This window comes from Daucus carota, chromosome 7 (assembly GCF_001625215.2).
Source record: "Daucus carota subsp. sativus chromosome 7, DH1 v3.0, whole genome shotgun sequence".
In the NCBI taxonomy this organism is placed as follows: domain Eukaryota; kingdom Viridiplantae; phylum Streptophyta; class Magnoliopsida; order Apiales; family Apiaceae; genus Daucus; species Daucus carota.
In genome coordinates, this window is record NC_030387.2 from 31,713,494 (window position 1) to 31,726,773 (window position 13,280).

The following is a 13,280-nucleotide window of genomic DNA, read 5'->3' on the forward strand; positions in this document are numbered from 1 at the left end:
TTTATGTATAAATTCAACATTAGACTTTTATTCAGAAAAAAAATTCAAATAATTTATCAAATTATATTTATGATAATATTAAGATGCGTGATTTCCAATTATCATTAAGATATATTATAGTAGCTTAGAATGAAAATCACTCTGTTTTATTTTAGGGTTCCGAGGATGAACCGTAATAATAAATAAATCATCCAGCTAAATATATTTAATTATATTTGAGGTCAAATCGAATAAATATTGTGGAAGAGGGAGTAACTAGAAATAAAAAGAAAAATACGACGACAAAATACTAAATATATGGACACGCTCTTGTTCTTATTCTCGGTGAATCAGAGGTCAATAAACAAAAAATTGGTCTTGTTCCTACCATCTTATTCTCGGCGAGCGAATCATCCCTTTCTCCTCTCTTCGATTTTAAGCTGTAAGTTCTTACCCCATCTCTTCATTCCATTCCGTTTATGGACATGTAATCGTATTAGGGTTTATGATATAATTTCGGTATTCTTGATCTGGGCTAAATTGAGAACATGATCCGATCTAAATAGTCTTATATGTTTCTTTCTCGATTCTTGACTTGATTTGTAGCCATACCACACGGTGGTTTTTGTATTAAATGTTTTTATATATGTGAATATTTATGTGGTATCTCATGATTGTCTTTGAGTCTTTTTAGTGTAGTTTTGAATTGTTTAGCTGTTCTTGTTTTGTTATGCTTTAATATGTATGTTACCACTCTTCACATGGATAGGCTTCAAGTTGTCATGTTCTTCACAATTAGGGTTTGTAAATTAACAGGTCGTGTTCGTGTTAGCAATCGGGTCGATTTCGGGTCAAGTTAAAATCACTTAGTTGAATAAAACTGCAAATTGAAGTTAATAGAAATAAAATTCTAATTTCGGGTCATTTCGGGTCAATCGGGTGATTTTCGGGTTTTGTCCCAGTAAATCGGGTTGCGGGTTGGGTCGTGTTCGGGTCAGGTTTCGGGTTTTGTCTCAGTAACATGAAATGAAAGTGCAGACAAAATAAAAGCAGGAAGAAATGACAAAAATTTTATTTTCATTCTCATTGATAATCATAGACTAAAGAAGAAAATACATTATATAGGAAGTAACACTCCAGAGACTACATTATTGGCCAATTCAAAACATATAACCCAACACTATGCTTGACCCACATATAATATCTGGCCCAACAGTATTTTTAGCTCAAATCGTGACAAAAGTGTTGGTCTATGACAGTTATATGCAAATTTTACATGTTTTTGGCGTGAAATAAGTGTTTGGTACTCGAGGCAAGCTGAAGAGTCGGGGTAAATTACATGTGTTTAATTGCGTCTTTAACATGCGAAACTTGGGGATTTGGTGTGTATACACTAAAACATAAATCAGTGCTTGTGGTACTTGCTGTATATGTGTGCGTACTTGTGTAAATTTGTTTCTGGATAAAATGAATTCATTGAAATTTCATGTGATCATCCTATAAGTGCCACTGTGTCTATATCTGGCCAATATTTTTTTGCCATGCTTGATTATTTCAGTATGTTCAATTATCACTGAAACCGTCTTTTAGTTTATTTGAATATGTTAATTTTATTATTCCCAAGATTAGTTGTGCAATATTGCTTATGATGTACCTGTATTTATATGTTTAAGTAAATGGAAAAAATGTTGGCTGATAGGCCCCCCATAAGAACTCCCTACTGTATGTTCAACATATTGCAATATTCACCGTTGATCAAGTTTAAAAATATTTTTGTCTAAAGCAACAACTAATCGATGATATTGTTATTTAGATCGAAGTGATGTTGAATTCTTATAATCTGCTCATTTTGATTTGTATTTCAGAGGTCGGCAGGGTCGTATCTTAATAGATATCTCTTGATTTTGGTCGTATGAATTCTGGTTATTGATTTTTTTTACCCCCTTGTTTTGTCATTTCATAAAATAACTATATTGTTCGAGTTTTGCTATTTGATCAAGTTAATTATGCTGGTGAGTATCATTCTAACATGTTGAGTTGCATGATATAATACTCCTTCCATCCTTCTCATTTCTTTATCGTTTTCTCCCACTGTTCACACATTTTAAGGTGTATATAAAGTATAGTTTCATAACTTATTTTTGAGATTTTCTTTTCTGTATACAAATTTACACCTTATACTTTTATTCAGAGAAAAAAAGGTTATAAAATAATTTATGGAGCTATACTTATCTGAGCCTAAAAATCCGTGCCGAACCCTCCGTCTCCAATGTAAAGAATCTAGGGGGACGAAGGGAGTATCTTTTTTGTGGAATCATGAACCAATGCTCTGATTGGTATAAGGAATGGAATGAAAACTTGTAGGGAAGAAATAATGTAAGAATGAAGACTTTAAAAAATAAACACCAAATTTTCATGATGAGGGATGTCATGAAAATGAATAAAATCAAGAATCAGGCATTTTACGGAAGTTTGTGGAGACTAGGCCATGGTATAAGTTTGTTTGAGTGGAATGGAGGAAAGAATTAATTTACCAATATTCACCCCTAGAATAGTACACATTTAGTTACATTTCCACCTAATTTCGTTGCTTCCAACCAAATGGAGCTTAGTTTTACATTTTCGGAATATTTTATGACTAATTTTGTAAAATACTGACTACCACTTTGATGTGCAGGCTTACAATTTTCTCAAGATGCCAGCTACAGCAGGCAGGGTTCGAATGCCCGCAAACAACAGGGTACACAGTAGTGCTGCCCTGCAAACACACGGTATTTGGCAGAGTGCTATAGGGTATGACCCCTATGCACCAAATAAAGAAGATAACAAAAAGTCTTCTCAGCCTAAAGCTTCTGATGCTGCTGCTGAACCTGCGGGTGAAAATGCTTATGCAAGCTTCCAGGGTTTGCTTGCACTTGCCCGTGTAACTAGCAATAATGTAGATGAGTCTCGTGGAGCATGTAAGAAGTGTGGACGTGTGGGTCATCTTACATTTCAGTGTAGAAATTTCTTGAGTATCAAGGATGAAAGTAATGATAAAGACTCTGAGGCAATTCAGGCGGCAGTTATTTCTGGACTGGAGAAAATAAAAGGCAGCGGCAGAAAGTTATTTGGTAAAAGTGGGGTAGAAGATTCCAATGAGGATTCTGACGATGAGAGCGAGAGTTCAGATTCTGACTATGATTCTGAAATAGAGAGGGCAATTGCTCAGAGCAAAAAGTTTGGGAAGAAGATTGTTGATAAAGTGAAGTCTTCTAGAAAGAAAAATGATGATTCTGATGATGACGAATCTGATTATGAAAGGAGAAAGAATAAGGTTGGATCAAAGAGGAGCAGCAGTAAAAGAATTTACAGTGATTCTGATGAAGATGATAAGGATAATCGGAAGAGGAGAGAAAAGAGGAGGAGAGATGAATCGTCTGATGTCGATGATGATAACCAACGACAACATAGAAAGAGTAAGAAGGAAAAGAGGAGGAGGAGAAGGCGAAGTCACACGTCTGATGAGGATGATGATAATCAACAACAACGTAGAAAGAGTAAGAAGGAAAAGTGGAGAAGGCGAAGTCGCAAGCATTCAGATGATTCAGATGGATCTGAGGAACACACTAGAATGTGTAAGCGGAAGAGCAGGAGAGAAAGATCGGTTTCTAGTCCTGACATTAGCAGCTCAGATGATTCTGATTTAGGAGGTAGAATCGTCAAAAAACAATCTGGGAAGAGGAGCAGGAAGCACAGCCACAAACGAGATTAGTTATTCTCTATGGGTGAGAAATTAGACACTAAATTCCTATTGTTGTGCTTTTCTGTAATCTGTTATTCTTAATTAAAATTTTGACCAGGTTTTATGATATTGCTTGATTTGTATAACCTGCGTTTCAAATCTTCTACTTGGTTCTATCTTCCCCTTCTTTGGAGTGATCTGCTGTTAGTCAGCTGGGATTTTTCACTGTATGCAATATTGTCATTATGATGTCATCAATGCATCAACTGGTTATGTGAAGTATATTAATTATTGTCTTATTATTTTTATTTTAATTGAAAGGCCCTTTTACAGTTATTTTGTTTTTATCCTGTGCAAGTATTGATTGATGTTGCGTTTTATTTGTCATTTCTATAATATACTCTGGTGGTGGTTATATGTATATGTAATTGAGGCCTGTCTATGCATTTTTATATGTTCAATATATGCAAATAATATGTAGCTTAGTGACATCATTTATCATGTGTTTGTGCATTTCTTCAGGATTGTAATTCTATGGTTGTATTCGGATGTTTTTGTTTGCCTGTATTCTATTAAACATAATATATATCTACCAAGTTGCACACCACAGTAGTTATATTTGTGTCATGTTTGTATCTACACTTGTGCATATGTATGCATCGATCTTCACACACACCATTTTTCATGTGTGCATGCATTTCTGTTGCCCCTTTCTGATTTGTCTCATCATGTCGCGTATAATACTTCTGAGTGCTGGGCGGCGATGTTAGCAAGAGATGAGCAACCAGACGTAGGTGAGAGTGTCTTGGGCTCTTAAATTCAAACACAAGTGAACTCAGTTAAACAGAAAAGAGAATAGTTTGTAGTGGAAAACATTAAAAATACCTAGTTTGGCACCACCTGTGTTTGGCCGAGCACTCATGGCGTTCATTAGTTCTGGTGATTGTTAATTGAAAGCGTGGGCATGTGCACCGCTTTCTCTGTACCTTTTTATTGCATGTTTTAGCTTCATAAAAAACGAGCTATCCATACATGTTTGATTTTGAATATTTTTTGAAGTGGTCGCATGTGTAGTTCCTATAATTGATTTACTGTGCATATTTTTTCATAGCCTGACTTTCGAAAATTTCAGTTGAAAGCATATTCACGTGTATATCTGCAGGTCACAAAGCTAGACCTCATGTTCCATACTCCATAGTCGAAGAGAAATGGAAATGTATGAGTTTGTTGATGAAACATATAACTCTTTGGTCATTGTCTTCAACTGCCTTGATATTTATGAAATTTTAGTCTAAATCAGTTTTTGGATCATCATCTTCAACTGGTGCTGATATCTATGAAGAAATCAATTTTCGGATTATTGGCTTCAACTGATCCATATTTATGAAATTTTAGTCAAAATCAGTTTTCCGATCATTGTCTGGTCCTTGTCTTGTCCTGATATTTGTGAAATTTTAGTAAAAGTCAGTTTTTGGATCATCGTCTTCTCCTGACCATGTTATTTATGGAATTTTAGTCAAGATCAGTTTTCAGATGCTCATTTATAAATATTCGGACGCTCATCTGCTGCATATTTTATACAATACAGTAACATATAAAATTTTTGGGATCCTCATCTTACATGCAAAGTCTTGCCATGCATCCTGTCCGTCTATAAGCAGGTTATTCCGGACGATGATTTCCTTGATGCAAAATCAATTAAACAATCAAGAATTTGGATGTTATTTCCTTCCATTCTTTTTCTCGAACAAATTTGTTAGGCTCTGTTCACTTCACTTGAATGGAATGATTTTGGGCTGAATGGAATGACCATTCCGGGCTGAATGAAGAATTGTGTTGTTTGGTTGAACCACTTGAATGGAATGAGCTATCCTGAGTCCATTCCATTTGGGCCAAATAATAAACAACTCATTCCTTTTAAAACACCCGGGACAGATTCATTCCGTTTGTCGAATTAAAACGTCGCTCTCCTCTCTAACCTAGCGACCGGATGCTATCTCTCTGCGAACAGCTCTCCTCTCTCTCCCAATTAGCGCTCCAGCACTCTGTCTCTCTCGATTAGCTCTCTCTCTCTCTCTCTCTCTCTCTCTCTCTCTCTCTCTCCCTCCCTCCCCCCCTCTCGCTCTCTCTCCTTCTCTCTCGCCCTCCCTCTCTATCCCTCCCTCTCCCTATATATGTTGTTGATTAAAGTGTTGGATTGGTTGTGTGCGATGTGTTTGATATTGGAATTTATGTATCACCATGCTTTTGTGTTGGATTTATTATTAATTGGAAATATGTTTTTTTGGTGGCTTTTATTCTGTGATTGTTAGGCTTATTCAATTTGAGTTTTATGTCAGTTTATCTGCTTTGTGAGAATGAATAAAGGGCAGTTCTGATGTTTATTGCTTGTTACTTTACATTGCAGATGAATTCTGTTACAACATAGATGCTTGCAAACTTATGAGCTTTGTGCTAGCTTGTGTATATAGTTGTATTGTTTTTTTTTCTGTTTTATAATTAATTTTATGGACTTAGACCCAAGAAAATGTGTATGGATGGTTTTGGTTTTGGTATAAAGGGATAAAATGACTTCAGGGGATGTATTTAAACTGAATGATGCATTCATTTTGAGATTCGGAAGAAGTGTAGGATTGCAACTTGGTCTGCATTATAATTTTGTGTAATCTTTGATTGGACAGCCAAGTTTGCTGCTTGGGCATTCTTGATTCTGTGGCGATAGTCGATCCAAGGCTTGTGATAATTTTTAACATAAATTAAAGAAAGTCACATTTTTGTTAATCCTTGATTAAATCAACTAAAAGAAAAGAAAAGAAAAGACAAATAACCACCAATATCATATTAACTACTTACAATTTTGTTAATTCAGGTAAGTGTATTTTGATGGACAACTTGTGAACTCTGTGTCCTGAAACAGAGTTCAAAACAAGAAGTTTGTTCTATGTTTTCCCAAACTATTTTGTTTTATGTTTTCTCTGTGAACTATTTTGTTCTATTCAGGTAAGAGTGTATTTTGTTCTATGTTTTCTCAAACTATTTGGCCAAAACAGAGCCGAGAGAGGCCTTAAATACTATAGTCTGCCAAATCGTAATGCAAGTGAATATGGAAACTATCTTTTCTTGTGGTTCTTCATTGTTGAGTCTCTGATCATTGTTTAGTACTTTTAACCCCTGACCCTTGTGTCTGGAAGGATTTAGGTGTAGTCTTTATTTGATAATAATTTGTATTTTGTCTGTGATTGGTGATTCGGAGAGGCTGATTACATTTTAATTTTGACCTGTCACCTATCTCTTTTTTTCAGATTTTCTACTTTGTTGGAGCTGGACTATTCTGTCTGGAATCTTTTCTCAGAATTGGGTTATTCAGGTAAGTTTATTTTGATGGACAGCTTGTGAAATCTTTAACAAGTAGATTAGATGGAGGGGATACAAACCAGTAGGCATGCTCGCAACCTTTAACAATCTGATTCAAACAAATCACACTTTTATGTGGTCCCAACTAGACTTTCTAATCTATGGAACATCTAGACTTGTTGTCTCTTTTAGTTTAGTTATTTGTGATTTAGTTGGCTGTTGATGACGCTGATGTTTTAGTTTCATGTATGACTTGGTTATTCTCAAATAATAGGCCTTGTCATCGCGCTTTATGGAGAAAAGTTTGCATACTAATGATTTCTAATGAAAATTGCTGAATTAAAATTTGAGGTCAAGTGGCATTAAGTTAAGGCAGTGAGCATCAAAAATGTAAACTTCATCTTCTTTCCTCTGTATATAAAAGCATGTCAAAGTATATAATTTAGAAGTGTAGCATTCTTGTGTTCTGCTATCTCAGGACAGAACTATATTTCCATGTTCACTATATTCAGTTATAAAGAAATGACCCCTGAATCACCATTAAGGAGGTTCAAACAGTTCATATACATATTTCTTCTGCATGGGTGAAAGGAGAGAGAGAGAGCCTAGAATGACCGAAAAGAATCTGCTGAGATAGCCAGGATGACTCGCCTAAAACCATTGGTACCAGGCCCTAGGAAAACCCTATATTAGGCAAGTCATCCTTGGCTACCGAACGAACTCTCATCTTCATCTTAGGTAATATAGAAGTGTTGTATTACCTGCAAACCAATAGATGAGAAAATGCAGGAAGAAAAGTGACTTGAGTATGCTTACACCATTATACTGTGAACTATAGATGCACTTGTCTTTCCTGATTGAATCTTGTGTAAAATCTTCTTGTGAGCTTAAATATATGTGTAGTATATGCTTTGGTTTAGCAAATTGAATCACGTGCACTTGCTATAATTTATGTTTTCAGTCTTCATTGTTTACAGACATGGAATCAAATACTGATACTATCGTGGACGTGGAAAGAGGCGCAGGGAGAATCAAAAGGAAGAGGTCTGAACTAGAAGATGAGAAATTGGTCGAGTCTCTTTAGAACTTGTGAACAATGGAGCATACAAAGCTGACAATGGTTTCAAGCCAGGATATCTTGGATTTTTGGAAATTTCATTGAGCGTCAAACTACCAACTTCAGGCCGGGATATCAAGCCGGGATATCTTTTTTTTTTTTTTTTTGTCTTAGTTATGCACTTATGAATATTTCAGAATTTTATTTTGTACTTATTTTGATGAAGTTCAATTTAAAATTTGTATATATTGCCTTTAGTCAGTGTTCTAAAAATTCCTGATTTAACCGATTAATCCCCGATTAATCCCCTGCAAGGCCGGCCACCGATCTTATTTTTGAAATCCGATTAATCCTTATATATATCTCTTAATCAAAGTATATATGATAAATTATTAAAATTAAAATACTATATCACTTTAAATATGAACAATTATAGAGTTTATGAATATAGTAAATATATTAGTTACTAAATACTTATAATATAATAATAACTAAATATTAAATAATATTTTAATATTAAAATAAATCCGATTTTCACTCCGATTAATCCTTCCGATTAAAAACCGATTTTCCCGATTTATGTAACATTGCCTTTAGTTAATTGTATTTATTTTGTCGATTTGAAATATATATTTTTTTTCAAACTACAAACTAATAATCAGGTTTTACAATGATTAAATTAAATATTGCTTCCATTACTATTAAATTAAAAATTGATGAGTACTTTAGAAAAGAATTTATAATAGATATCAATAAAAAAAACCTTAAATTTTTTTTTGACTAATTTCATTCCATTTCATCCTAAATAATTGGACAAGTAAATAAGGGAATGGAATGACCATTCCTTTCCCATTCCATTCCCATTCAATTCCTTTTTCCATTCCATTTCGGCACCATTCCATTCTTGCGAAGTGAACACAACTTTAGTCTTTGGAATGCCGCCCCACCACTCTACACGACGATTTTTTTTCCTGCGATGCATGTAGAACTCTGCGGCAGAACTCCATATTATTTGTTATCTTTATTGAAATAATATATATTGTTGTACTCAAAATTCGACATGGCCTGACTTGCTCAGGCTAAACCAAAATGGGTCGGATCCTTTATTATAGACATCATTATGATGATTTATATATTTATCTGCAGGAAATAGCATGGAAGACTCTAATGGGACATATTGAAGACCATATTTAAAAGACGCTACTCTGTATTCTCATGAGTTATTCTCATTGAAAAGTATTGAGCTTGACATACACCTGACTTTGGATCACTTACCCTGTAGTCTGGTTGTAAAATCCTGTAATTATTATTTATTTATTTAAATATTTTATCTAATTAGTATTGTTATTATGAGTTAGATATTAGATTTAGATTGTTTGTATATATTTAGATATTAGCATTAATTGGAAGTTTCTAGAATTTATTTTGTGTTAATTATTTTGAATAATAAAATAGAGAAGATTCTTTATTAATGGAAAGAAGCGTAGAATTATTTTCGAAAATCGGAATCTTCTTGAGAAGATCTTATTTTTGGAAATTGGTTTATGAGGTGGAGAAAATTTTGACCCAAGTTTGGAACTTCCTATCTACGATTAGGTATTATGTGCTATATAAGAATCCCTTTAGAATCCGAATAAGTCGTACAGCAATTTACGTGGACGGGTATGTTTTCTTTTCTCTTCGATCTTTGCAAGTATATGTTGATGTGAGATATTGATTTATTGTTTCTTGTCATGTGTATTTTATGTGAATATATCTTGTTTGCCTATTTGTTTCTGCTGAAATTCGTATATAGTATTTTCTGTGAATCAGTTGGGTTGTAAAAATCGTAGTAAATTGAAAATTGATCGGATTTTGTTGATTCTGGACATTCTGAAAAGCTCCTTTCGTTATCTACAACTTTTGTCTCAGGATATATTTCGAAATTAGCAGTGTATCTATGCTTAAAATCACATTCTTTGTTACCCTTCAGTTCTTAGTCGCGAAACTTTTTCCCATATTCAAAAATTCTCTATAAATTGATCGTATGTCAAAAATTTACTCATGAATCATGATACCAATCTGGAAAGCTTGAGATATAATTTTTCGTTATCAGTCATACCCATTTGTTGTTTAAATTGATTTAATTGTCTAAACTGACTTACAAAGATTCAGGGCTGTTTATACTTTTCTGCTGAGTTGTTCCGTGTTTAAAACCAATTCTGAAACCTCTAAGAATTCTCTTTAAGTGTTTAGTTATTGTCTAATTGATATCAGTTTGTTTGCTTCATGAAAATCTGCTTTGAATGTAAACTGCTCCTGAGAAAAATTCTGCTATGTTACTTGAACTTCTAAAATTCATAACTAATTCGTTATCTGTCCGTTTATTATGAATCTGGTCATTTTGGAATCCTTGTTGAATGTACTTTAATTCTCAAGTTTACTATTTTCTCATATTCAGAAGTTATCTTTGGTTAATATTGAGATTTGTAACAGCATGCATGTTAATTATCTTATTCGATAAATGAGATTGTGTTAATTGTTATTAGTTGTTAAAGTTTGAATTTTGTTAAAACTTGTTATGTGCCTTGCTCTTGATTGTTTAAGCTACATGTTAATTATGTTTTGTTTATTAATTAAATGTATAGGCTTTGTTCGTGTTATTAATTTCGGATTTTAAGTGTCGACTTTGAGGTAAGTACTTTTTAACTTACTTTTATTTTCGAAAGGATATTTTGATTTCGCAAATTTCAGATTTTTGTTATAAGATATAAGAATTTTGTTTCGAAAATTTATAAGATATAAGACATGAGAATCTTTGAAGACCCAGTCTCTACGTTTCGAACCCGTTCGTAATTTACGCTATAGTTCCGGAACTAGCCTTAGATACCCTTAGTAGGCGCACAAGTGTGCAACTTTAGATACCTGCTAAGGGCGCGTGATTATTGAACTTTAGATCCCGGTCACTGGTTAAGTGTGGCAAAAGAATAAGAGTAAGATCCCGGTCACTGGGAAAGTGTGGCCGTAGAGCAAGACTGTGGTATTTATAAGATTTTTATTTCTGTTCTGTTTTAAATTCTGTTTGCTTTTAAAATATAAACTGTGGGTTGGATTTGCTTTTACAAGTGTTTTAAAAATTATTATTGTTTTGAGGAACAAGGTTTTATAAAAACACCCACTGATTTCGAGATTAATTGTTGGTCAAATTGTTACTTGCTAAGCTGTGTAGCTCATCCGTTTTTCTATATTTCAGGTTCTTTTATGTGGAAGGATTTTGAGAATAAGAATGAGGCTTATGGATTTTTGTGCTTCGTGATTGTTTGGATTAGTGAATAAAGACTTAGTGTTTATTAAGAATAATTTGACGAATTTATTAGTTATTGGTTTTGGATTTATGGAGCTGCGTCTCTAAGTTTATGACTTTTGATTATTGGGTTTGACCGCTGCTTTGACTTATATAATATTTGAGGATTTTGATTTAAGTAATGGTATTTTATTTATGCTATGAAATTAGTTTTTAATATTCCAAAAATTCGGGATGTTACACTGGTGGTTAGTCATCAGGGTGTATGGATGAGCCTTAACATTTGGGGTAAGTTATGACTTTGTATTGGGGTAGGACTCGTTCTCTCTACCCACACACACACACACACACATGTGCATACATACATATAAATGATTCTTTTCATGCAAGTATGGTCATAACCCCTTAAAAGATGGTACTCCCGTATAGGCACAAATCGTCATCAAATATGACACAAATTGTAATTAAAAAAAATGTAAATATAAATCATACTAGCCAGTTAAATTAAGCGACAACATCAATGTAACAAAGAAAGATAATTCAAATAAAGGAAAATCACAATTATTATGATATTTTCAGTTTGAATTGGTCTGAACATTGTAAAGATATTAGTGATTTGAATCGTTCAATATAGATATGTCTTAAAAAATCTAAAATTTGAAATCCTTTCTAAAAAAATTGAAAAATTAAATCTGAAAAAATTCGGCCTGGTTTAACATTTCTCATAAATTTTAAATAAACCTACTATTTTCTATCAAAATCTAATCGAAAGAAACCCCGTTTTCATAAAAATCCGAATAAAGCCCACATGTTGAAGTCCAAATTGTATATTATAAATCTACGGCCCTAAATTAATTAAATCCAACAATTTATGCTATCAATCCATTACACAATAATTTACCTGTGCAGCCCATTACAATTTAGTTGTCCAGATCCAAGATTACGAGTGTGTATTGAAATCAGAATCTCCCATTTATCTCTATTCTCTGTCACCAATCTATCTCAAGTCTCCATATCTTCTTCCTAAATTAAAAACCCTAGTTCTCGGCAGACTCTATCATCTTCACTTTGTTTCCTCTATCTACGATCTATACTGCGTCTCCACGATCTACGATCTATACTCCGTCTCCACGATCTACGATCTATGATAGGTTATCCACGATTACAAGTTCTATCTCGAAATAAAGGTATCCCTAATTTGTAGTATTTATATTCGATAGTAGAATTTTTCAGTATATGTACTTATGCATAATGTATATACTTGTACGTATACATGTTTATCTTCTTGATATATATATAAATTTTATATTGTATAGTTGTTCTGATGGGTGAATGTGATATATTAGTCTCTTTTATCAATATGTATGTTATAAGTTGTGATTTGCGAGCAAAAGTACACGAATAGCCTGATCTCATCCAGATGTGAAAAAAATCCGATGTATTTTTTTTAAATAACCAAGATCATGTTTTTTTTGACAACCAAGGCATGTCGGTCTGTCAGGCCTGTCGGACAAATATAAGACATGTTTAAGGTCCGTATGCCAGATTATGCTGAACTAGACTTTTATCCAGGCCTGGTCAAACTGCTCAGACCAATTATGTGAAACCATTTAAAAGATATTTATATTAGAATTAACTATATAATTATCTAGCTGGAGAATACATTTCTCTCTAGCTAGAGCCGTTGCTCTAGAAGGTGGCATTTTACTCCTTCTGAACCTTGCAAAATCTTGGAAGGAGTGGCTTCATTTGAAGTTGTAGTGGTAATTTAGGATTATTGTTTATGTTGATTAAAGTTCTGGGATGACTCATCTTATATATTTTGTATATTTTCAGTAAAAAGTACAGATTTAAGAACTTATTGTGTTAGTAAAACAATTAAA

At 33.5% G+C, this 13,280-nt stretch overlaps 1 protein-coding gene across 4 annotated transcripts; it reads left to right on the forward strand.

The window, feature by feature from the left end:
* The first annotated feature begins 282 nt into the window (after window positions 1–282).
* On the forward strand, window positions 283–8,371 carry LOC108194926 (CAX-interacting protein 4). Of its 4 annotated transcripts, none has more exons than XR_010285684.1 (4): window positions 283–421; window positions 2,657–3,746; window positions 7,006–7,070; window positions 8,019–8,371. XR_010285684.1 is itself a non-coding variant. In XM_064081561.1 (3 exons), the coding sequence occupies exon 2, from the start codon at window positions 2,675–2,677 to the stop codon at window positions 3,731–3,733; it is 1,059 nt and encodes a 352-aa protein (XP_063937631.1). In that variant the 5' UTR covers window positions 283–421; window positions 2,657–2,674; the 3' UTR covers window positions 3,734–3,746; window positions 4,866–5,274. The 4 variants fall into 4 exon arrangements, 2 of the variants coding, with proteins under 2 accessions (XP_063937631.1, XP_063937630.1); XR_010285683.1 differs by having other exon boundaries at window positions 8,035–8,371; XM_064081561.1 differs by lacking the exons at window positions 7,006–7,070; window positions 8,019–8,371 and adding an exon at window positions 4,866–5,274.
* The last annotated feature ends 4,909 nt before the right edge of the window (window positions 8,372–13,280 follow it).

Coding starts and splice junctions, on each gene's coding strand:
- LOC108194926 (XM_064081561.1), top strand. CDS start 2,675: ATGCCAGCTACAGCAGGCAGGGTTCGAATGCCCGCAAACAACAGGGTA.